The sequence below is a fragment of the Mugil cephalus genome, chromosome 6 (genome assembly GCF_022458985.1).
Source record: "Mugil cephalus isolate CIBA_MC_2020 chromosome 6, CIBA_Mcephalus_1.1, whole genome shotgun sequence".
Classification (NCBI taxonomy): domain Eukaryota; kingdom Metazoa; phylum Chordata; class Actinopteri; order Mugiliformes; family Mugilidae; genus Mugil; species Mugil cephalus.
Window position 1 is genome coordinate 1508787 of NC_061775.1, and position 27507 is coordinate 1536293.

A 27507-nucleotide genomic window follows, 5' to 3' on the forward strand; every position below is an offset into this window, starting at 1 on the left:
AGCAAAACGGTCTAATCCGCTCATCTCCTTTCAAATGTGCTCAGACAAAGGCACCTGGGATTCTTCAATCCTAATTAACTGTGTCAGTGGTGACAGGACTCAGCCTTGTGAGTAGCTCAGCCCATTGATTGTTTCAAACACATTACAGTAATACAGCAGGACAGGAGGACTTGGATAAAAAAGGGCCATTTATCACTTCAGAGGTTGTTAGAACCATGGTGCATTGAACCCCCAGATTATTTTGCCAAAGGCATCTTGCTGCGTTCATTGACCTTTCCTCATCATTACTGAATATAAAGAGGGTAGATCCTTGTCAAAGGCCTTGAATAACTCATCAGCAGTAAGGCCAGGGGAATACTAAAGGGTTAATGGTTTCTGTTTGGGGCCATCGAGGCTTTACCCTTAAGCACTTGCATTCCTCTGTTGTACAAGGAACTAAGGAGGAGTGTGGGGAACTGGGATAGCAGTAGTGAGCTGTGTAGGATCTGTAAGAGTTTGAATTTGCAGAAGGGTTGTTTTTCTCAGTGTGCACACATGTGTGCTCAAAGAAGTGTGTCATCAGCTATTAACATCACATTGCTCCACTCCCCCCAGCGATCCACCGCTAATGCATCCATTCAAAACCACCACTAAACTGTGTAATGTGGTATATAAGAGGTTATACAGTATGTGCATTTGAATGTGTGTGTGTGAGAGCATGTTCTGTACACTCTAATGATGAAAAGTGATACCTGTCCAGCTTGCACATAGAGCCTTTAGTTTTGGTGGATGTCTAAGAGATGTCGAAGACACTGAACAGCTTAGAAATCGAACCGAAAGCACTAACCTTATTTAACGGCCAGGCATCCAAGCCATTTCCCCAAAGAGAATGCCATTTCTGAATGTCATGACCTTTTCTAACAGGTTTAAAAACCTCCAAGGTCTTCAAGGTGTGGTTTGTCAATAAAAAGAATTTGAGGACACTTGAGGATGGGTAAAGAGAGAGAAAGTGATGCATGCGCTCAGATTTTAATGGGCAGTTCAATGTAGGTACTGTCATCTGTTGGGCTGATTGAGAACGTTTTCCTAAGGCTTATGTCAGTGATTGAAGTGGTGTGTGTCTGTGTGTGTGTGTGTGTGTGTGTGTGTGTGTGTGTGTGCTTGATAAACTTTAACGAGAGCTTAGACAGCTTCAAATATAGCATACAAAAAAAAAGAAAAGAAAAGAAAAGCGCTTCAGGGTTAAATGTGCATGTGAGCTTGATTTAGTGTGCACAGACAAGAGCCTGTGCCATGCAGTGGGTGACGGGAAGTGATTTAAATGTATTGGAAATTGTTGTGAAGAGTTGATCTCTTGGTCCAGGCCTTTCAGAGATAATTGTATGCCGGAGTAAAACAATGCTGTGTACCAGTTCATCTTGAGAGGGCGGAAGACCAATGCTAAAGACATCAAAAATGACAAAAAAGTAAGGCAGGAATTAGAGAAAAGATGAGGGAAAGATTTCGATTGTGTCATTTGAGATGACTGAGTGATAAGAATAGTGTGATTTTGAAGGTTAATCAAGTGCATAAAGTCAATGGGACTAATTTATAAGTCTGAAAAGTGTGGAGAGCCCTACTAAGGAACGGCAGAAATGATTCCTCCCATTGCATTTCCTCCACCATGATCGCGCATACAAAGTGGAGACCAGATAGTGCCATTTGTCTCTGAGCAGTTGTGATTAAGAGAAGCTAGGACTCTGTCTCTGTTAAAGCTTGATGAAATGCAAATGAGTAGCCAATACAGTCATTTCTCTGCTGACTTATATTTTCATGCAAGTGTTGTAGTTGAACACAGTACTTGAACTCCAGTGAGCCTCAGACAAATATATTATGTCCACAATAAGTTTTGTTAGTGTAACTATGCTGCAGTGCATGCATGGATCAGAAAAAATAATACTGAACAGACTGGACTTTTTTAACACCTGTATTCATATGGACATATATTTCTATTCAGTATTACTATAGCCTGGAAGTCAGTCAAATTCCCCCACCCATAACATCACACTACAACAGTACTCCATGTATATAAATGACAGTCACATTTTATGTGACTGATTGCAGTTACATCAGTTTGTTTTTTAAGATTTTCACTGCTGGTAAACAATCTTTAAACTGTCTAGTAATGTTCAAGCTCTTTCCTGATTTGGGAAGAAAAACTGGGTTTAATTTCTACCTGAAAGATTTTCACCTTGGTGTGGCAAGCTGGTCACAGACAGGCAGATTCAAACTGCTTAGTGCAGTACACACTGATTTGACTGGTAGGTGAGAGGCAAGAGAAAATTCAAAGAAGAGAGCAATCAAAAACAATGCTCAGATTTTGAGTGCATATTCACAGCATCCTGTGAGCCATCATATCCTACATTATGTTCTCTGCTCTGCTGGCATAGCCATTAGGATTTCTTTTTTTTTTTTTTTGTCTGCATTTGTCTACATAGTTGAACACCACAGGGTATCAACATTATATGAGTTTGATGCAGTTATATTCTTGCAGCTGAAAGCTTTATTACTTCAGCGCGTGAGTGTGACCATCACCAGCCCTCCCTGAGAACTGTCCTGTTGATCTTTATTGAGTGTAGTGACAATAGTGTGGCAGGGAGGGCAGTGCTACACCTCAGTGGATAGAGGGGGGGAACAAAGGAAAGAAAAGATGTAGAAGGATGGACAGTGGAGGAGATACATGTGGCGCTAGTAGGAACTAGTGGAGTGCAGGGTTCTGTGCTTCCCAAGTCACCTCACTCAAGTATGACTCGGTACAGTCATCTCTGGAGAGATGAGAGAGTCCAGGGGGGGTAAGGGTGTCCCAATGGAAGGAGAGAAGTCTGCCATAGGGCACGTAGTGATAGAGTGAAAACAATAATCCAGCCCTTAATAGCCGGGACTCATCAATTCTTTTTGATGTGATCCAGCACGGGCTGGCAGGTGACAACACACATGTATGTGGGCATTCCCTAAATATGAGTGAGACCATTACCAGGGCCCAGAGTCAGGTCAGAAGCCCCAGCGCCCGAGAGCGTTCACCCCAGTGTGGGGCGCATGGGTGACAGGACCAGAGAACCACCGTAGCCACGGGGCAAACCACACCCCAGCGCAGATGGCGAGCGATGACCAACACCCCCAGACCGACCAAGCGAGCACAAGTCGGTGCAGGCCAGAGCAGCCCTCCATAGGGGGGCCATTAGGATTTCATTAAGGGGAGTGTTTCAACTGATACAGAGGGGGAAAAAAAAATATCTCTGCATGCAATTGGATAGACCTGCAACCAATCAGAGCCATTTAGTTGTAAACAAATTCACTCCACGGTGCTCAGATGAAGCAAATGATTACATCACTCTTCTGTCCATCACGATATAAAGTCCAGTCAAATGATTGGATGGGCCTTGGCAGAGGATACTCAACTCTCAACGGAGTGGTTCCAGACCAACTTTCTATCACATAAAAATTGTGGTTGGGGACGTGTGGCTGGCTTCCAGGCTATTGCTTCCAGGATTTTTCCTAAGTGTTACAATACAACACAGTGAATCTTCTATTAGAAGCCTATACATAGATGCCAACATATATAAGTACATATTTTAATGTAATCCATATAATCATTGCATTTTGATTCGCAACTGTGATGCATTTGGTTGTATATGTAACACTTCGAGAGACAATTTTTGGCATCTAAAAGCAGTATACCAGCATTTATGAATAAATAAATGGTTCCTAACATATTATAATGTAGGTGTAAGGAAACATTAAGATTGTGTCTCCAAAAAAGACATATGACGTATCAACAATGACTTTGTTTTGCAGTACTGTCATCCTAAATCTGTTCAGCAATCAAGTTGTTTTATTTGTCACGTAATGTAATTTCATATAACAATCTATGTCATACGTTTTCTGAAAACAGTTTAAAGATAAAGATATCCAGTTTAATGAACTAATTTCTGTAATGTGACTGTTATATAAACCTTGTTGAAAGTAGCTTTTATCACCGTAAAATGGGTTAGATTACTGCGTGTTTTTTACATTGACTTTGGATCAAAATGTATGAATAAATTAGAAAAATATGGTTAATGTACTGTATAACTGAATACTGTACAGCTTTACACGAACACAAATAAAAAACAGCACAAACATATTCCACATCTGACGTGTCACTAATCTGGATGCACAATTAAAATGGTAAGAAAATTTGACAACAGAACAGCAGCTTAAATGCATCCTCATGTCATTACGTCTGTACATTTGATTTATACAAGTGAAACAAATCCTGGAATAATTATTTCTATGCATATCCGGGAAGCAAGGGCTTAACATAGGTTGCTTTTAAAGGGAGTGGGCACAGTATCTTTACTCCTCAGGCTTCTCCCACTGTCAGTGTCAGTCAGGGTTTGTTTAGAATGGACAGACTAATTACTGTGTAATTCCCAGCACTTATCATGGAGTGACACATAGGCACCCGTCCCTCTGAGATTTAAATGCATGGAAGGAGACATGTCATGGGTGGCAAGAATTCCTAAGGTTTTATCATGATAGCTGGTAAGAAAGACGCCAACCAACCCGGCATAATCTGCTGACAGCCAGCTGTCAAATACACACACAGTCAGTGCCCCTTAAATGTATGCAAAAACGCTTTTGGATATATACAAATAAGGTCTGTATATCTTCATAAATATATATATTTATTTGTAATTTCACATAGTAAAATCAGGTTACCCAAATTAACACTGTAAGAGTTGATCTTAACACTTTTAAAGTGTCTATATGGGTCCACACCTGAGAGTGTTAATTTAATACTTTTTCAAGTGTTGGTACCTTTACACTAAGTTAGTGTAAATTTGACTCTTCTTGTAGTTACATTTAACACACTGCCTAACACCAACCAGTGTTAGTTTTTAACACTTTTGTGTAGTGTTAGCAATTAACTCTCTCAGAGGACTATTTCTTAACTACTATTTCTTAATTACAAAAGGTGTCTATATATAATCCTACAAAAAATACTTGGAAAATAAACTTTACTAAAATAAAAAGGTAGTCATGTTTGGCAGTTCAAAAAATGTATTTTCAAACTTGCACCACAAATATTAGACCATGCAACAGTAAGGCACAATGTAGCGTTAGCACCACTTTAGCACGCTAGCTAGCAACTCCAAACCCTTAACACTTGAGGTGTTAAATACAGGATCAGAGTTTAGAGTAAGAAGTTCGGAGTTAATATTTAAACATTTACACCTAAAAGTTTGATTTAGTTACTTTTTAAACTCGGTTTTAACAACAACTATTTTTCGACTAAGAGTTAATTGTAATGGATTAACTCTACCCAGAGTATAATTAACTCTACTAGTGTATGTCTAGTTTAACACCAAGAATTCAACTCTTCTCAATGTGCTGTGCATATATTGTAAATAGCATGACTTAAAAGCTGAGGGCAGTCTCCACTAGACATGAGTCTGACAAGAAACGGTTGAAATTTCCTGAGAAGACAAAAATACATAGTGTTTCAATATACTGTGAGGCTGTGTCAAAACCAAACAAAAAAATCTATAAATTATTCATCCACGCAGTTCCCACAATGAAAAACAAGACTGAAAGTGAATAAAAGGTAAGTGAAATCAAATTAAATCTAAAATATAACCTCAAAAAATGAAAAAACAAATAAACAAAAGAAGTAATTGCTGTTTTATGCAAAGTATTTTTAACCAGTGTCACTTGTTCTTGGAATGGAACAAATTACACAGTGACTGAATTTAAAGTTACACTACACTAAATATGAAAAAAAAAGACTCAAACTACAATGATGGGGATCTAAAGAGGTCAGCTAATGTAAATTAAATAATACTGACAGAATTTGATGTTAGGTTCAGTCAGCTGTTTTGTTTTAGTAACCTAACATCAAACATCAAACTTAACTGACATGTTTGCAAAGAAGTGTCATTGTATTGCAGATTAAACAGTAGACCCTAAGGGCTGGACCTACTAAGATCTCAAATTGCTACTAATTTGTGTGTGTAATTTAGACTTTTATGTGTGGGCTGGAACTGCGATTTGCAGGTGATTTACAAAGACTGATGCATAAATGACAGCGGGTGCAAACCACAGTAAGTAAATGAGGGTTTTGCGTGCGTTATCGGTGTTCACCGCTGAGACTTCAAGCGCAAAATGACATTTGGTGCCGTTACACTGAAGATGTCAGCTGAAGAAGCAAATAAACACATTACGGAGTTAGAGCAAAAAACATCTGAATAATTATGAGACACGCCGCAGTGACAGGCTGCCAAATAAAAGAGGCCCACACAATAGAATAGTCATTGTAGACCACAGTAAGCTCATAAGAAACACGCATATTATTTATTGGATACATCTGATCCATTTGGATATGAATAAAATAAGCATGTGTTTCACGGGGTAACGTTTCGTTGCAAAACGAAGATGCGTGAATTCCTCCTGGCTACAATAACAGCAGCCATGTGTGCGCAATTACACATGGGACAAACCGTTCGCACGTCCTTTTGAGACTAAATATAGATGTAATTTCTATGAGCAAAATTGCTTCCCGGTTTCATAACCCTTTTGCATGTGCTAAATTAGTGTATTTGCAATTTCTCCGCCCAGCACAGGCAAAATAGCGTGTAATCCCCCCCATATTTCATTTTCACAGGTAAACAAGCTAACTGGATGCGCCATTGTGCACCTTTGAAAGACCCAACTGTTAGCACGCACTGTTACTAGATCGGTTTGTCGTTTTTTTTTGTTTTTTTTTGTGCATGAAATGAGTTCGCACACACAAACCTTTAGTGGATCTGGCCTGACCTAGCCTGGTCTTTGCCTGAGGCGGGCAGGAAAGATTGCAGCCAACACCTCTCACCCATTGACACAAACAGTTTGAGCCCCTCCCCTCTGGCAGGAGGCTGCACTCCATCGGGAACAAAACCTCACGCCACAGAAACGGCTTCTTCCTGTGTGCAGGTGAACTTGTCAAAAACCACCTTACACACACACGCAAGCATGTGTGCATAAAGCTTGATGCATTACATCAATGCACTTTGTTAACCAACACTTTGAATTTGACTTATTATTTTCACACATTTTGAATGCACAAACTGTGCAATCTCTCCTCTATATATTTCATACTTCTTGTATTGTTCAACTCCAGGTTTGTGCTTATTGTATGAACCAAAACAACAAATTTCTGTAATACGTGACAATAAAGACGGTTCCGGCAACACTGTGTCATTGTTCTGAGGACAAAAGAGGAGCAACCAGAACCAGAAGGGAAAAAAAAAAAGTATGGAAGGTTTTAGATAAGCAGGACTGTACACCTGGAGCTAGGTGACGTCTTAATATTGCCACTATTTCTTCCCAAACCGTAGAATAAAATGCCTTCTAATAAGTGAGTGAGGCCTTAAGAGTGCATTTACTATATTTCCAAGGGCAATGACAACATGTCCAAAGCCTTCTCTCCATTACTTGTAAAAGTGTTCTCACTTTTACCTCAAAATTACAGCCATTTAACTCTGCTGAAGAGTGCTCTCACCAGAGATGAGAGAGAGGGAAGAGCTAAAGCACTGCACAGTGTGAACCCACTGCAATCTACAAATTGGCCAAAAAGCCATCTTTTCTGATTTACCGTGGCCTCTACTGTAAGTGTGTGGCTTTCTTCAATCATCCTTCTTAATGCACTAACCATTAGAGTCTGTCCAGAAAGAGAATATACCCTGGTGTCTCAATTATAGACCAAGACTGAATCTCTACAGCAGCCTTTTGTGGCCATAAAAGGAAATGACTATCCATTTTCTGCTCCAGCTCTCTCAAAGCAACAGCACGATCCTGTCTGTTGTTGGGAGCACCAAAACTCATCTTTCCAACCGAATTGTCTTATTAATCACCCTGGCTGCTGTAGAGAGAGTGCCAATTAAAGTTGGAAAGTGATTTGAATTAAAGTTTTTTTAAGTGTGACTTCCCTTTTGGGGTTTTCTTATCAGAACTTTCAATGCGTGGGGAAGAATGAAGGTTTTGAAAAACAGTTGTAAATGCAACTTCAAAAAGTAAGGAAGGATGTCACAGAACTGAAAGCACTACAATGCATAATGTGCTTTGATCTTCTGTGAGATTTGGTGATCTGGGAAAAAGTTATTCTAGAGAAAAAAAAGTGTAAGTGACAACAACAGGGATAAAAGCACCGCCTGCAACAAGAGCTCAAATGTGAGGTGGGAATAACCACATGAAAGAAAAGAAAATTCTTTGGCGCAATTTGAAAACTGGAAAGGCTCTGACAGGCCTCCGTTTTAATACCCGTTGCCAATATTACATTATCAAAACAAATAGTGAGAAATATCCTTGAAAGGTGAACGAAGGGAAAAAAATCAGTGAAACCGTTTCCTTGTTCTTCTGAAGACAGTTATTAAGGTTTGAGTGTGCGCCTCTGTGTTTCTTCTTTGGTGTGCGTGGGACTGACAGCATGACCAGGTTTGCATTTAATGGCCGCCACTTTTGAGGAGATGCAAAAAGGGAGAGATAATCAGAGGTGAAGAGGAGAGAGGTACACGTGGGAGCAGCAGAGCGGGGAAGCGAACGTCTTGGTGAGAGAGATGTGGGGTAAATAAAATAATCTGCTGACAGAGGGGGAGGGCGCCATGGCCCTTTCTATCAGAGACTGACAGATAGATGAAAGGCAGCCTTGGAAATGAGTCTTTGGCAGAGAGGAAGAATAAAATATGCATATTAATTGTTTATGTAGTTAAGGTAAATGAGCGTCTGTAGGAGTGCCAAATATGAGTGCTTGGAAAAACTGCTAAAGCACAGGTTCTTAAGCGAGCATTATCTCTACATGTAGACGTGTTTAACATCAGTACATGCACATGGATATGATTTTAATGCTCCAGCGCATACTGTAGATGGTTTGTAGATAAGAACAGAAATAACTCAAAAAGTAGTTCAGCTCCCATCTTTTTTCAACGGCCAATTTCTACAGTATCTGTCTTCGGTAAATTTTGTTCGTGAGTAAACTGATTTGTGATCCGTTATGGTACCAATATAAAAAGAAATGCTTCAAATAAGGATACAAGACACTTCAGTGGTGGATGATCTCATGGTAAAGAAAAGGCCTGTCAAAAACTGTAAGCAAGTGAAGAGGCAGGCATATCATTATCCAAGTCTACCATAAGGAAAATACTTCACAACAAATACAAAGGTTCACCACAACATGCCAACTCTCAATGAGCATCAAGATTAAAAAGGTAGAATTCTTTGGACACAGGGACTAAAATGAACCTGTACCATAGTGACGGGAAGAAAAAAAATGCCTGCTTGGCTCATGATCCAAACATACAACATCATTTGTAACACACTGTGGAGGCAGTGTGATGAATGGGCCTGTATGGTTTCCAATTGCACTGGGTCACAAGCGTTTATTGATGATGTGACAGAAGAACTAGAAGCAGTCGAATGAATTCTGTTGTTTATGTTGTGCAGGGATATGTTGTCTGCTTAAGTTTCAGACTTCTGGCACTTACTGCCTGCAAAGACCTTCAGAAAAATATTAAATATGGCTATTTCTTTTATGATTAGATTTATTCGTGAAAATACACATGAGTTCCCCGGAAATAGAGGACTGTGAACAAAAATGGCTGTAATCTAGGGGTGGGCGATATGGCAAAAATATCATACCACGATTTTTCAAAAATAAAATCACGATTTCAATTTTATCACGATCTTAAATTGAAAAATGAAAAACAGACAATTTCGTCCAAAGAACCTTTCTTAACAGATTTTATTTTAAGTAGTCGCAGTTTTGCCTGCATGTGCAAACAATCGAGTTTAAGGTAAACAACATTCTAATAAAGTGCACTTTTGCAAAAGTAGTAACAGAAAGTTTTCTACTGTCTTGAACGGTACCATGTCTTTTGCAAGATAAAAGGTAACTGCTTCTATTACCTCATTCCATCGCTTGCTTGACTTGTCATACGGAGAGCCTTTGTTAAACGCCTGTGTTAATGTTGACTGTTTCGGTCTACCCCGGGGGCAGCACCCTAGCTGCTGCCTCCGCATGCGGTACCGGTGCCGGCGGGCCCCTCGCTGTTTGGCAAATGTTTGGCGCGAACCTGTTCTGTGCACAGAACTTCTGCCTGCGCTTCATCAGTTGAGGAAAATCCAAACCTATTCCATATAATTGAAGTGAAATTTCTTTTAGTAACCAACTCCGTTTGGCTTTCAGCCATGGCTCTCCATGCGGCTACCGCTTCACACATAAACAAGGAGGCGGGTAAGAAAGCACGTCACTGCCCGTAATTCGCTATGATTGGTTGGTCAGGTTGACGACGTAATATGTCTGGTGCATCGGTGCATCAGCATATAACTGCTATTTATAGAATGTGCCCTCGACGATCCCACGATCTCTACAGTTTGACAGATCGTCTTCACGTTGTAATCGTTCACGATTTAATATCGTCATATCGCCCACCCCTACTGTAATCCCTACGCCCTTAATTTGTGTGTGGATGTAGTGCAATTGAAGTGGAGAGTCTGCACCTGAAGCACATCTGTATTATATATGGATCTAGCTGCAAGTTGCATTTGTGCGTGGCAGTCAGTGTTGTCAGCAGACGTAAATTGCAAAGTATAACTTGTCCAACAATGACCTGTACATCCATTTGTCATCTTGTGTTTATGTGTGTAGCAAAAAATGCACGGTCAATATTGTTTCTTGTTTTTCCTAGTCTTTTAAAAAGGTTTCTGATGCATATCTTAAGTGATTCATAAATGATTAATCAAAACAAATAAGGACAAAGAGACATAAAATTGTGTTACAGCACCCTTCCTGGCAGTCAAACACAAAATCAGTTTCATTGTCCATATCCCCCACATTTAACTAATCAGTATTAGCGCTCAGAATGCAGGCAGCCACAATAAAAAACCTAGCCTGTAATGACTAATGCCATACAAACAACTAAGTACTACCAATCAGCCAAATAACACAAATAACACTTCCGCTGATTAATACTCATTAAAAGGAATTATAGAGAGAAAACTGAAGATCATAAGGCAATCATAGTGTGTGCTGTTTTAATTTCAAAGTAATGGCGTTCATTTCCTGAAAACATATGCTCTTTCGATATGGTAATGCAAATGCTGTCAGAAGGCATGGGAACTGTTGATTAATTAAATGAACTCTAAAAACACTGGCACGCTTTGATATTTCAGAGGATCACGCTATAAAGCTAAGGAGCGCTGTAAAATCACTCTTACTAAGTGCTGGATATAGCGGGTATAATGTAGAGCATTATGTAGATTTTACATGCAGTCACTGGAGGCTTTAGAGTTTCTGTTTACTTTTCATTAGACGTATAATACTCATATGAGCAAAGGAGAAGAGGCGGGTTTTATTTCATGAGCACAGCTTGCTTTTGAAGCCATTTAATACAGTTTTTTCGACTGGATTTCCACTTCCACAGGACAAAACCCATTGTCCATTTACATAGTCCAGGGATCACAGGGTCACGTGTGATAGATGACATGCCATCTGCTTATCAGGTCCTTCCAGAGGTGATTGGGAAGTTAGTACTCGGTAGGGATGAAGGTCAGTATCACCTGAAAACAAACCGTATGGGACAGGACTTGGGGTGGCAGTGCGCTAAGGGTGTGGAAGCCGTTTGCACGGCTCTTGATCTCGCCACTGTATAACTGATAAGGCTGGCAGAAAATGCACTGCCAAATAGGATTATCTGTGGGCAGCTCAGTGTGTCTGACACCAGGCATGCTGGGTAAAGCAGAGGCAGGGCTGTTTGCTGTAGAGGAGCCTGGAGCAATTTAACACACTAGTTTCAACAAGTCCAGTCCTCTAGGATTTATAGCACCAGTCCATTCACAGTAGACCCCAATATAAGCTTATCAGTGGGAGATATTCCATCTTACTGAATATTTCATAAGTGCAATGTATATACAGTATACAGTCATTAGCTGGGAGTGACTCACAAACCTAAGTAGTCAGTAGTCACATTGGTGTAACTGTAATTGCCACTTGACGGTGCTTCGGTGCTTTTGACTGTCAATGAACACTATGCATTTGTTTTGTTAAAACTAAGGCTAAGCTGCCGTTTGGTGTAACAGCAGTTTCCCATTTGCAGGTTCCTGCAAGGTTCATCTCAGGATGAACACTTTATCCATAACATCTACAATATCTACTTAATCGGAGCAACAGCAAAACATGGGTTGCATCTGGGAGTATCTTTAGTTTAGTGCAAGTTCAGGAACTCTGCTGTGGTTGATTTATGGGGTTTTGAGGGATGAGGAAACAGGGAGGCAGCAGAGTCTCTGCGATGTGTGAAGTTAGCACCATGGATGGAAAAAAGCCCTTCTAAAATCTGTGGCTTGGTTATGTTTGGATGTCAGATCAGTTGTTTGCCAATTGAAAATACAACATATGGAAGGTAGAGAGAAGCTATAGTGATGATGTGTAACAACTGACAGTTATTAGTGTGACTGAGTTTCTCTGGGGTGAAACAAAGGACATGCTGATCTCTCCAGCTCATTCAACGGCATTGAAGAAATCCAATACCAATCTCTGAGTATCAGCGTCTTCTTTCACAATGTCAGGAATAATCTTAATGGGAATTAAGGACAGACCGTGGCATCGAAAGCCTATTATTGTCTATTAAAGCCAAAGACATCTCCCATATTCCTTTTACTGTTACTTTTTCAGGGCAATTATTTCACATGACCTAGTATTCATGTTATCAATACTTGTCCGTTTTCAGTAGGCCATGTTAATATGCAGCATATGTTCTTGAATAACTTGCAAGAGGATGCACTACTGCAGGGCTCAAGAGGAGAATCTGCCTGATAATCATTAGTATTTGACTCCATTATTCCAGAGACAGTTGTAATTCATGATCTCACTGGAAGCCCATAGCTGATATCAGCCAATATTCAGCCTCAGCAGATTGTGATGCTTTTTAAGTGAACTGAGTTAACATATAAGAACATTACTTCAAAATTTTTATCAACATCAATTCCAATGCCTGCAAGTAAGGTTAAAATTAGCATGGAGGATGTAGCAACAGGGTTTCATGAACACAGATGTTGTGATAAAATCACCAAACTAATGTATTTTATGGTCTCAAATACAGACTAAATATGTGTATCAGCTTCTTCCAGTATTAGTATAATATTTACACAGAAATGGTCAAGAGAGAATATTAATTTAGAACTTGAAAATGTCAAGTTTGTATTGAAACTGAAAAGGTTTTGTTCAGTCCAATATAAACAAAATGTGCCTACGGTCTCACTTGTACCAACACCAGATAGCAAAATAAAGAATTGAAAGAGGAAAAGCATAACCTAACCTCTTATAAAGTCGTCTTCCAAAGAAGACATTAGCCCAGTTTCAGACATAAATTATCCAGCTATCCTTTGATTAAAGAAGATTTACAGGCTTACTGAAATAATTTGATTAACACAACTTTATGAGCCTTGGGGAACTGTGAGTGACTTTTGCATTTTGAAGGATTTAGGAAGAATACTTAATGAGGTAGATTTTCTCTTTGATGTTGCGACCTGGACCTTGACGAAAGAAAAATAAACGATGTAGCCTCGCTCTAAATCAATCAGAAAATTCTCTTCATTGATGTGGTGAAAAGATCAAATTTAAAACATGTAAACAGAATACACTCCTTCACTCTATTAAGACAGTTCCAAGCTTGATTCTGGACCAAAGTGAACAAGTCTTCCTCCACCATGGATCAGGCAGTATTTTACGACCTGTATCATGTTAGCAAGAAAAAAACCCTTCACAGAATCATTTACCTCTTGTGTCTATTGACTAAAGCTTGATGATCAGGGCAAGGTTAAAAAAATCAATGATAATCATACTAGGCTTTCAAAAAAAACACAGCAGCAAAACCTTCTCTGTAATAACTTCTGATTATATCAGATGTCAACTAAATGATGGCATATGAAAAAAGGACAATGGAAAAATGAAAAAGAGGACGTGGATCATCTACACATTACGTACAAAACATGTATTACTCCTGGAAACAGTTGCACTGTGCATTGCGCCTTGTAAACACAAGAAATGTGGCTCAGTACTGTGTTAAGAACATTGCTTTGCTTCTGTCAAGTGATTTGCGTAAATAAACAGGATTGAAAGCCTGTGGGAGCATATGCTATTATCACAGATCTACATTTCATTGGGATGACAGAGTGGCATCATGCCAGCTGCTTTAGAGTAGTGGAGCCGTGCTTTATGTTTAGGTAAATACACATAAATCCATATGCTTAGGATGAAGAAAGCTTAAGACTGTTGCCAACAAAATGTGGTTTGTTACCGCTTTCTACTTTGGCAGTGTAAATCAATCCGTATAAGAAAGGAGAAGATTTGTATTGTTCTTACAGATAAAATTCAATTGACAAAGATACAGCTATGTAGGTATAGAAAACTGGCACAAAATCCTTTGAATGAAAAGGCTGTATGCATTCCAATGTAAGCTGTAATTATATTCATTTCTTAATTCATTCCTTTTATCTTTGACCAGTGCAGTTTCATCAAATGTATGAGCTAAGTGACTATGACTCAGTGCTGAAGCAGTGAGATCTTTTTCATATATAGCAGATATATGCTCAAACTCAAACTATATGCTCAAACTAATAAGCACAATAAACAAGAAATCTGATGCTATTGTGATAATAGACAACAAATCCCATCAATGACCCAGACCTCTCTCTTCCCACAAAGTGGACCACACTTAATGTTTCCTTTTTTTCTAAAGGCCTCCCCTAATTGAAGGGAAACAGTGTTTAAATTAAATACATATATTGTGTATGTTATTGTGTCCAGTTTTTATCTCTCTGCCAAGAATTTCAAATTGAGCCATTTAAATTCTATTACTAAGATCCACACTATACCATTCATTGATCACATAGATGTATGCAGAGAATGTCCAATTTCAATAATTTGCAAAGAGTCTGGATGTTGGACCTGGAGAGATGAGAGCAATGGCTTTGACATCTCTAGTTGAGTGGGAGTTGGTCAGGGGTGGAGGTGAGGGGGCGCAGCTGGCTTAGACTGTGGTCACAGTTGTGTTGTGGCATCTGATGGCAGTGGGCACAAATGAATGCCTGAAGCGCCCAGTCTGGCTCTTGGGTGGGATGAGCTGGTGGCTAAACACGTGGTCCATCTGTCACAGTCCATCCTAGGCTGTGAAGGAGGGGTTATTCAGGACAGAGCTCAACATCCTCCTCTCTGCTTCTTTTTCCAGACTGTCCAATTCAAGTCTGACCACAGAGCTGGCCTTTATTACCAGTTTACTGAGTGTGCTGCATCATTGGCATTAGATGCTGTCACCCTCATCCTTCTGTTAAGGACCTCACTAAAGACAGCACTGTTTTCGGACATATACAGTTGGGTTGGTTGAAGTCTGGGAGTGTCGTGCATCTATGGGTGATTTGTTGATATAGGTGGTATTGGGGGTATTTTATGCATATACAGTAAAGTTTATAAAGGTTCATACTGTTTTGTAGCTACAGCAGATGTTTTGCTGGGACAAATGTAGCTCTGTAGTTGTGTTTTCTTTGTGCTAAAGAGTGTTTTTACAAGTGCTGAGTCAAACAATGTAATAACTACCATGAAAATAGGGTTTAATTAAATTACACACAAGCATTTTGGCCATGTGAGGTTTTTATTAGAGAAAACTGGCAGAGCCAGGTCAGTTTCCAATTAACATGTTTTTATTCCCTTGATCAGTGAACTGAAACAATTTGTCCACTTCAGATCTCCTGATTTTCTTACCTCATGGACTAGAAATTAATTTCTTATTTTGGGTTCACATTATCATAAAACCCATTTCTCAGGAGAAATAAAAGCAGATAATAACTTTAAAATCAATTATTAAAGTTAAATGTACAGTGTTTGGGATAAAAACCATATAATTCCCTTTACCAAGCCACTTAGTGAAGGTGCCATACAAAAATGAACTTTAAATATAACTGGGTACAAAACAAGAACAGCGACTCACTGAGTTTATCTCCACGATTGAAACCACCAGTGTTCCTTTGGACCATGAAATTGTGATTTGTTCTGCAAGCGTTACATCCAATGAGAGTTCAGGGCCATGCCAGGGCCATTTGTTGCTGCTGAGCTTATTTTAACTTGTTATCTGTCAGAATCTCCGTAGATAATTATATTTGGCTCAAATAGACAGGTAGAAAATGGCGTCTATTCACAGAACCAAATGAAAAGTCCCAAAAACGCTTAGCAGATTAATCATACACTGTGAATCCTAAAATGTGATTACGTATACTGTAAGAGAAGGTGCTTGTTTGAATATTTCTGCATGTTTTCATTTCATTGTCAGTGGTGTGAGTCTGTGCCAGCGAAAGCTTTTTGTGAGCGTGTTTCTGTGCGCCTGAACAGTATTAAGCAAAAATAATGTAACCAGCATGAGAGATTACATTGTGTGACTTGCTTAAAACCATTAGAGAGGGAGAAAAGACGACCAGGCAGAGGGGATTACTGGGGACTGGAATGTGGAAGCAGCAGAATCCGACGGGGGGGGCGGGGGGGGGGCAAGGGCGACACTGACAGTGTAGCACTGACAAGCAAGAGATCAGGTTAAAGAGATGGCAGAGCGCCAGCTGATTGTTCTAGAAAAGAGGAAAGATCAGAAAGGAAAATGAGAGTGAAAGATATAAGTAAATTAAGACAAAAAGAGAGACAGAGAGGTAGACTGGAATGGAGTGATAAAAGTACAAAGACAGCGGAGATTCCTTCTTGCAAACAACAAACCAAAGCCCTTTGCTACCAACAGTGTCCTGCCTTTGATGTATATTGCATTAAGCTAGTGCTGAGGAGCAGCAGCATGGTGGTTAGAAAGCCACAAAGAGAAGAAGACGAAGCCATCAGTGTTATGAAAAGCATCAGACCCAGAGGAATATGGAACAGCCACTTGATGACGCTACTGTTTGCTCCAAGTGGCGGTGGTGGCGTTTGAAATGAAAGGAAGGGGGCAGGGTGTTGCAATGACACAGGCTGCAGGAAGTACATGGAGCCAGACTGTATAGAAGCCATCCCAAAATTAAAAAAGTAAATAAAAGAAATGCAAAAAACAAAAAGAGAAATAAGAGACACACAATGAAGACGTACACCCAGTAGGCATTCCAGCCAGCCAATTGAAATAAATCAAGATGGAGGAGAGGATTTTGACTCAGGTTAGTATGAGGTAGCGGACCTCTTTGCTGATTTGGTGTACACCATGGTGACATATACTGACCTGGGCTTGAGACAGCACTAGTGGTGGTGGGTTCAATAATTGCTACAGGGGGAGGAGAAGGAGGGAAGAGGGAAGGGGAGGGAAAGAGGACATTCATGTATTATTAACAGAATGGAGACGTAAAATAAAAAAAAGGAAAATGCATGCAAGGACAAAAGGACAGGGAATGGAGACAAATCCTCTCCATGCATTAAGGACCGATGTCTCTGTGGCAAGATGCAACCTCCACATGCTTATGAATCAAATGCTGCATCTCCCCAGTTGCCTTAGATTTGCATGGGTTACTGCTAAGACAAAGAATGAGAGGGACTCAGGAGGCTGCTTCAAACAACCAGCCGTTCTTTGCTTCGACAGCACACCATAGTTTAGAGATCACCTATAATTTCATCTGCACCTGGTGGGATGCTTCTTAAGTCACATCAGTTTCATTTCAGTTTCCCTCTCTACAGATTATAGCAGTTTTCCATAATTTGTTCTCCTTTTTAGTTTTTAGTGAACTCATTAAAAAAGAGGGGAAAGGGGAGAACTTTTAGTGTGTCTCTGAGGAGGAAAGGAGTCTCAATTTGATTACCTTATGAACCAATTTCAGGCTGAACCACTGGTGGCATTTTGGAGACGGAATAATGTGACGTCCAGAAAGTAACAGTCCGGTACGTCAAACTTCTAAAGCCGGGCGAGTTCTTCACTTTTCAAACTGCTAAACATGTTCCTGCAGAATATGTACCAACTCTTGACAATCGCCCTGCCAATTAGTTTGGAGCAAAGATATCACTGGGGAAATAAATAAATAAATGAATAAATAGCATGGCTTTCTGTTTGGTAAACAAGCACATAATTTAAGATAAGCTGTGAGCAGCTTGTACAGCGTACAGTGACTCACTTGGGAATAGAATCTGAGATGTGTGAGCATGCCACCCAGAGAGCTCAACTCGAGCGGCAGTGGTCGGGCTCACAACATTTTTTATTTTTTTACAGTTTCTTTGGCACATAAACAGTGCGGATTACACTTGGAGCAATATAAGTATTTATACTTCCCATGAAAGTACTGTATAAGCCACCTTCTTTCAAAAGGCTCCTTCATGGTGGAGGAGGAGTGTCACACAGGGAAACCATAGTGGCCATGATTACACCTCACATATAAATCACAGAAGGCTACTTTATGTTGTTGCAGTGAGCAGCTGTAACTAGGCCATCCAATAGTGCAGAGGCCTACTTAGACGCTCCATTTTAATCCATTTACATGAGAACTCAATATGGCTACTTCAATTACAGGGCAAAGGGGGGTGAACACCATGGTCTACACCGTGCTCTCAGCCTGTGCCCTCTGCGTCGTCTGTCTGAAGTGCCCCAACAACTGTGTAATGACTGTGTTGCTGTTTAACAGACTGCCAATATGCCAACAACAATGAAACCTTTGCTTTCATTTGATTTCATCATTCTATTGGAAAGGGGGGGGGGGCGAGTAGGAATCCGTCCTCATATGTGAAATGATGTGCTTTTTCCCTCCACGTATCGTTGAGGAAATGGTCGAATTCATCTTTTCTTCCACAAATGTTTCCACTTTAGGTATTCCTGGGGGAGCCGATATGTGAAGACAGTTTCTTTTCAGTTCTCTCTTAAAAGAGGCAGGCGGCTGCTATCTGATTAATACCCGAGCATGAATTCACCAGTGAATCACTTCATGAGCTCTCAGACACTCCTCCATTACCGTGGGACGTATCTTTTGACATGCAATCTCTCCCTCCTAGCCACACACTGACTCGGACTCTTTCCCTCATTCAGCAGAGCGACGCATCATTTCACGTACTGTATATGCTACTCGCTTGCAAGATAAAACACATTAGTTTTCACAGCTATTTCATTTCATGGATTGCCATTCTCTTTGTTCTTTCTCAGCTGGATAATGCAAGAGATTTATCTGACATGATTTGTAGGAACCAATCTTCATGTGGGGCTCTGCACAGAGTTTAGCTCATTACAAGCGTAATGAGGAGTTAATACAAAAACTGAACACATCAATTTCAGGTCTACGAGCTTGGTTGACAGCTACTACATTGGGACTTGTTGGGAGTTTCTTAAATGCAAGGTGTGTTTGGAGGAACATCAAATGTTTTTGAAATGTATGAAGTCTGTTATAATCCTAGGTTTTAAATAAAATGTCACCTGATTTGCAGTGACATTTTAAAGCTAAAAAACACCTCATGAATTAGTTGTTCTGCCAATGATTCTCTTAACTGACGCTGTTCAGTCCCCACTGATAACATAGGTCCTTTTTAGAGCCACAGTGCAGTAAAAACCTTTCTCAGCACTCCTTAGAGGAAAATATAGGAAGATGTTCCAAGAAACCTGGAATGTGGTCTGGGCCACAGAAGGAGTCCAATTCATCTTCACTGCTCCATTTGAGAGCATTATTAAGTTACTGTTCATGCAGGGACACATTCCTTGTGTGAACTGTTCAGCTATTCTTAAACATTTTCCTCACTTCAATGATGGAGTAGTCGGTGCTAAAGGCTGTGTTCATCTGGGAGCCAGCTATTTAGTTATTCATCCAACGTCATGGCCAGAGTATGTGTCATCCTGTGGGCACACACTGGGATTACTCAACCAGGGATGAACGTCTCCAGCACAGTGCCTTGCGACCTATAGGAGTCGGCAAAGGTAGGTGGGTGTTGGATGGTATATAAGTCCATTGCCTGCTGGGCTTCACGATGAAACATTCTGCTTTGGCGCCAAACCTTTTCTCATAGCAGTGCAACAAGGAAATGCTAATGGCTTTTTTTATTGCCTAAATATGGAAATGCAGGCATTCAAATGATAGGTAAATGGTGCAACAATGGAAGAGCGCTTTTGGGAAAACTAAAGGATACTACAACCTCACTTTGTTAAATTTAGTCAGCATATTTTCATATGTGAGCATGTGAAAAATAAAAACACTTAAGAATATGTCAGGACTTTTGTTGTTCACTTTAAAAAAAATCAGTTTTCTTTGTATATATATATAATGTGCTAATGTGTTGAAACTTTATGTGCTGCCATTCTTGGCCAAGTCTCTCTTGCAAAAGAGATCTTGGATCTCAAAGGGACGAACCTGGTTAAATAAAGGTTAGAATAATAATAATAATAACAGGCTTTGTAGTGAAAAACAGGAGCAGGTGCATTCAAAAAAAATCTAATTGAATCATTTTGAATAAGAATGAATAACACTTCCTGAAACAGGATACATCATATCTCATTGATTCAACATCATTCCACTGCATTTTAAGCTACATTATGAATACATTGTGTATATATTATTCTGTGCCTATGAGGGTACTGTCGAACTTTAGTATTTTTTAGTATTTAATTGGTTTTGTTTGTCTGATTTTTTTATTATTATTTCTTTAAATTTTAATAAGTTTAAACTATGCACAACAATTCCAATGTACCTGTATAAATGGCAAATACACTTTATTCTATTCTTTTCTGTTCTATTTTAACTCCCATTTCCCTGCATCTCTGCTCCATGACTCAGGTACAATCACAGTGTGAGAACAAACAACATCATCAACAATGGCAGATGAGGAGACATGGCAAAATGACATCTACACATGCACTGATTGATAAGCGTGACAAATGAACACAACGTTCATTAACCAACTAGCCAGCAGTGTCTCTCCTGCCTGCAGGAGGACGAGCAACGGAGAGAGAGAGAGTAACTTTTTTTTTCTCCCCTATTACTGCTCGGGAGGGGGGGCAGAGAGGAGGGACGGGAAGAGGGGAGGAAATGAAGGCAGAGGTAGAGGCGGAGAAAATCTCCTCCAGGGCTAAGCTGAGGTGGGCTGGGGGATAAGAGCTTGACCAATTAAGCTGGAGGACTCCTCAGAAAATTGGAGTGAACAGCCTCAGTCTTTTCATCGAAGTTCACTTCCATCTGCACATGAAATGGTAAATTGAAAAGGGGATTGCCAGCTTGGTGATTGTTATACCTCTGCAAAAATCATAAAGTGTGTGTGCAATTTTGAGTGTTTATGGGGTGCATACTAGGGGTTGAGCGAAATAATATATATATAGCAGGTAAAATAAGTATTGAACACGTCACAATTTTTCATGGTAAACATATTTCTAAAGGTGCTGTGTAATCCATACATAGAAAGAAACCAAAACAAATGATTTCAGAAATTAAGTTATGTGTTATAACGTAAAATAACAGAGGGAAAAAGTATTGAACACGCTTGCTGATATTTATTCAATACTTTGTACCAAAGCCTTGGTGATGGTTGGTAATGAAGATTCAAGCTCCTGTATGGAGAAACTAGTCACATGCATTGCTCATGTGTGATTTTGGCCCATTCTTCCAAACAAACAGTCTTTAAATCTTCAAGGTTCCGTGGGCCTCTTCTATGAACTCTTATTTTTAGTTCTTTCCATAGATTTTCAACTTCAAGTCAGGTGATTGTCTGAGCCGTTCTAGCAGCTTTATTTTCTTCCTCTGAAACCAGTTGAGAGTTTCCTTGTCTCTGTGTTTGGGATCATTGTCTTGCTGAAATGTCCACCCTCCTTTCATCTTCATCATTCTGGTAGATGGCAGCAGATTTTTCTCAAGAATGTCTCGGTACATTTTTCCATTTATCCTCCCTTCAATTATATGAAGTTATATGCAGAAAAACAGCCCCACACCATGATGTTCCCACCAACAAACATCACTGTCGGTTTGGTGTTTTTGGGGTGATGTGCAGTGTGTTTTGTCCTCCAAACATTGTATGTTATGGCATCCAAAGAGTTCAATTTTACTCTCATCTGACCCGACTATGTTCTCCCAGTATTTTACAGGCTTGTCCAAATGTTGTACAGCAAACTTTAAACGAGCTTCAACATGCTTTTTCTTCAGAAATGGAGTATTGTGTGGTGAGCGTGCATACAGGCCATGGCCATTGAGTGTATTACTTATTGTTTTCTTTGAAACAGTTGTACCTGCTAATTCCAGGTTCTTCTGAAGCTCTCCACTAGTGGTCCTTGACTCTTGGACAACTCTTCTGATAATTCTTTTCACTCCTGTCAGAAATCTTGTGAGGAGCACCTGGTCGTGGCCGGTTTATGGCTGAATGATATTTTTTATTATGGTCCCAACAGTGCTCACTGGAATGTTCAGAGGTTTAGAAATCCTTCTGTAACCAATGCCAACAGAATGTTTGGCAACAATAAGGTTGCGAAGGTCTTGAGAGAATTCTTTGCTTTTACCCATCATGAGATGTTCCTTGTGTGACACCTTGGTAATGACACACCTTTTTATAGGCCATCAGTTTGGACTGAACCAGCTGATATTCATTTGCATTGACAAGGGGCAGGATGGCTTTCTGATCACTGATAGATTTCAGATGGTGTCTTGGCTTTCCATGCCTTTTTCCACCTCCATTTCTGCGTGTGTTCAATACTTTTTCCCTCTGTTATTTTACATTATTACTCATAACTTAATTTCTGAACTTATTTGCTTTGGTTTCTTTCTATGTATGGATCACTTGGGTTGTTACCAACACCTGGTGAAAATGTCATGTCAATAGCACCTTAAGAAATATGTTCACTATGAAAAATTGTGATGTGTTCAGTACTTATTTTACCTGCTGTAAACAAATGGAAAGAGAGAGAGAGAGAGAGAGAGAGAGAGACAGAGAGGGAGAGGGAGAGAGAGAGAGAGAGAGAGAGAGAGAGAGAGATATGAGATATACACATTAAAATACAGTAGACAGTAACAATGTAACCTCTATTCTTGATCTGAATACATATGCTGAGAACAGACGGCTCACGTGCTATATACTGTGGTGTGCTACAGACATATATGTATAGCCTGTATAAAGCAGGTTGAAACTCAGCATCATTAATAGCATTTAATAGTACTCCACCGTGTGTTGGAAGACAGGATAGCTTAGTCGGGTAAAAAACAACAACAACAAAAAAAAAACAGTATTTCTCTGAAGCCTTATGCGTGAACTGTAGCTAAAGCTCTAATAATTTTAATAATAACATCCACTAGCAAACTGTTGATGTGCAGCCATCTTCTCTCTGTTAGCGCAGTGCTTGGTGAAGTTGATAATTGACTGATTGAGAGGATTTGAACAGTTTCTCTGCTAGCGTTAGCGGATGCCCTTTCAGATGAATGCGCATTACAGTAGTATGCATATCAGGTACATATCAGGACTGAGTTACATATTCTGCATGTCACGGTACAATGGGCCTCTTCTTTAGTGAAGTATTTCCACACACTTGATGTTGCTAGTTGGTTCCAATGACTCACTGGGATTCTCAGCTGTCTTCTCTGAGGCATCATTGTTGTTATTGTCAAGTGATCAGTGACTAGTAGACATAATGATTAAAGTGTCGTGGTACAGCCGTCAAATCGGCTATCTGGCTAGTCCAGTAGTCTGTTCAACCTCTAGTATATCAAATGTATGTGCAATGCAGTGTTGCTTTGGCCCTTAATAATTCATCATGTTGTTCGACTAGGATGACCATGAATTTTCATGTTCAACAGAGACACTTATGTCAAGGAAACTGTTATGCACTTTGACAGAAAAAGCTCTGCTCTTTGAGGGAACTCACAATGGATGCGATCTTGCACAAACTGTATATCAGGAATATTAACAAGGAGGCATTGTGATCGCCAAAGAATAACATTGATAAGTTTGTAATTCTAATATTCATCCTGTGTATTAATTACACTGAAGTTAATACTGCTGGTAGCTACTCTTCAATTGAACAGATCTACAAGTGCCAGTGAACTAATACACATTCTGAACATAATACTCCATTCATTCATGTGTTCAGTGTGAAAGACACTCATGGCCAAAACATGACCATGTATCAAAAATGTATGATAAAAGAGTATTGCTGGGAGCTCTTAGTGGATCTGAGCAATGGTGAGGCCTCTGTAGATATAGTTTATCCCCAAAAAGCAGCAACAAATATTGAGACATCACTGATACCATTCAGATTCAAGGGAAATAGTCTTGACTAATCTATGTGATGACCAGGTCATGACACCTATGAGAAGCATGTTGCAGTTCACGCTGGATGCCAGGGTACCATTGCCATCTGAACTCAAAAATATTGATCACTCTCAAATGAACATACTGTAAGATGATAACAGTATTTTCATATAAGAGAAATAAGATGGATAATTTTGCAAGCCACTGTCTACTCTCTTAAAGCTAAGTAAATTAAAAGTAATAATGTTACAATACGTTCACATACAGTAGAGTCAATTAGCAGAACAGAACAGAACAGAGGCTAATAGAAAACCTCAAAAACTGCTTCAAAATACAAGCATAAAAGAGACTAATTAAGCTTAACATTAATTCATTTTGGGCTTTAGCAGCAGGCAACCCCTCAACAGATATCACCACAAGATATTAGCTCAACTGCTACTTGACCCTGCATTCTGAATAATCTCAATGCAAATGGATGCACAATGAATATATGCCAGCGGCAAAACATTGCACACAAGTTAGAAAAGGCAAAAAAGAAAACAGCAAACAGAAACAGCACAGCAATAAAACTAAACTGAGAAATGTCCAACAACAAGCAACCACAGCCAGCTGACTGGCCTTACAGCAAATAAAAGCACAAAGACATTGAAGAGTTAGCCCATGACAGTCAGACTGTGATTACTATTGGCCTCTAATCAAGTGGTCAGCAAGGAGAATCATAAAATGCATCAGAAGAAATGGGATTAGCAATATTAATTACTAGGCTCTGTTGATCTTATGTCAGTGTATCGATAAGTCATAAGTTGCAGAAAGTAGACCTACACAGTCTCTGGTTCCGCTGTAATCAATGAAATACAAATTTCAAGATGCAAGAATACAGTAGAAGTGCTTTGTGATGTTATTCATGATTTATTTGTGCCTATTATCCAATTCTATTCAATACTTCTTTGAAACTTACAAATTATTTAGAAGTACTGACAATTGCTGCAAGTGCTTTTCCACTTTTTTTTCCATTCACTGATGATACTGGTTATTGTATTGTCTAAAAATATATGAAAAGATTTTCACGCAAACACGCACACAGAGGACTCCAACAAGTAGTGACAAAGAGGCTGCGTGCTGTCTTTCTGCTCCAAAGAGCCCAGCTTGTGTTTTACCACAGCTTTTAACACGCAGCTTAAAGTGGCACTCAACTGAAAGAGATCACAATCCCTGACTAATGGTTTAACAGCACAAAAAAACCCGAAATGGTCTAACACAGCTAGGAGAATACAGCAGATAGTGAGGAATACATGAGGACACTAGCACAAACTCAGTTTTTTATCACTGCATTTTTTTAAACTGCCGATTTCATGTTCGCTGTATTCAAAGGATTCTACACTATATCAACGAGACACTCCATGCAACTCCAAATTAGTCAATATGTTGATTTAAACAGATATTATTTTCTGATTTCTTTCTGTAAGGGCTCTATTTTTTTTTACCAACTAACCAGCACTTTTGCTGACAACACCAGTTATGATTTTTCTTATTGTGCTATTATTATTCTATTATTATAAAGTTACTATATAAAAGCAAAAGCTGGATACGTAGTCCACAATTTTGGAAAACATTACAACACTGTGTTGTATCGATTTTTTTCCCACCACCTGTATTTTCCTTCTCTGTTTGATTTCAAACAGAAACCAAACTGTCTCACAGTGGCTGCTGTGAATTCAAAGCAAGTGTGTTTACTTTCTCTTGGAGTTGGCTTTCCAGAGTCACAGTTCATCTCATCAGTGATAATAGGAAGCCTTTTCCTGGACTGATTTAAAGTGACTCTGTCGGTTAGGACAAAAACGTTTTCCACGTATAAGAACTTTTCAACTTCAAAATCTAGACAAGAGAGTAATAAGACAGAGCCCTGAATGAGTTTTCTTTTTTCCCACAGTAGCTGTGAAAGAAAGAAGACTCTTTGAATGGGGATAACCCTTACTTGGCATTAGCAATTGATGCATTAAGCCTTTTAGTGTAATGTACACAAACTAGAACCTACCACATGTGCACACAAAGTGCAGTTCTTTCATCACAGCCCACCCACACTGCGCTGCTACTTAACATTCACCTCTATGTATGATGCGTTATTAAATATGCATGCCCCTTACCCCCCTTCACAACTTGCTCATCGATAGCTATCGACTGGTTCAAAAATAGCAATCCAAAGTCACCAGTGGTGAAATCAAACCTCTGGGTTTTGTTATTTGTGCGAGTGTAGCAGCGAGGTGCACTGGAACGACGGTTTGCCATTTCTTAATAAGAACAAAGGAAAAATTTGCCTTTTTTCCATCAGTGGAGATCATGAGAGAAAAAGCGAGGGACAATGGCAGACTGTTTGTGAGAAAGAGAATAAGAATGATAGAGAGAATGAGTGACAAAGAGGAAGAAAGTGCGGGAGTAAGAGAATGAGATAAGAAAATCAGGCAGACAAAGACACGTTAGAAAGACAAAGAGATAAAGAGATGGAAGAGAGAGAGAGAAGTCGGGGGGTGGCAGCTCAGGAAGCTGCCTCCTCTGTCTATTCTGAGGGTTTCTGCACCACTCTGCCTTTGAGGCCTGCTAGTGTCACATTAAGATCATCCATTTGAGAATCTGAGACAAGCCTTTGATGTTCTTTGTGCATACACAAACAGCAGAGTCGAGTGCTCCTTTGACAATTGCCAACTCAGAAATATCTTTTTGTATTTGGAGTCTCTGGCCTGCTAGGGACAATGTTATCATCAGAGAGTGCAGCGCAAACTAGTGAATAATTTAATTCACCTGTTCATATTTCATCACAGAATACATTAAATTGAATTTTTCATCCATCCTCACTCTAAAACATGCAGAGAGCTATGTTCCCAAGCCCTTTGGTGTCGTTGCTCTTTTTGTTGCTGCTTGGCAGGTAACAGGAGGAGGACAGAATAACAGAAAAGCCTGTGAATTGAGGTAGGGTCTTGTGCATGTGACTAAAAGTGGCTGGAAGTCACTTCCAATGGTGATTTAAGGAATTGAAATACTTTGCATACTTCATTGACTAACAAGGTGACACAAATTGGTTGCTATATGCTAGGACATTGTTAAGGCGCTTTCATCTTTTTTGATTATTTCTGTCTTTTGAACACCCTATATTTGTAATAAATACATTGGGAATCAGAAAAGAACTTAAATCAGACTCTGAAATAACCACTGGTAGATCACTCATCCCAGCTCATGCTGATCTAGACTGCAGTCAGAGTACTTGACTGCCTAAAGTATAAAGTGAAAAT

The 27507-nt window shown here is 39.6% G+C and overlaps 1 protein-coding gene across 3 annotated transcripts in view; it reads right to left on the reverse strand.

The window, feature by feature from the left end:
* Positions 1–27507, reverse strand: part of negr1 (neuronal growth regulator 1) — a 148567-nt gene that overhangs the window by 20633 nt on the left and 100427 nt on the right. Inside the window, exon 7 of one of the 3 annotated variants that reach the window (XM_047586830.1) lies at positions 17265–17306. The exons of the other annotated variants lie outside the window; for them this stretch is intronic. Coding sequence (XP_047442786.1) covers positions 17265–17306 — 42 coding nt within the window. The remainder of the gene's footprint in view (positions 1–17264; positions 17307–27507) is intronic. 3 annotated transcript variants of the gene reach the window in all.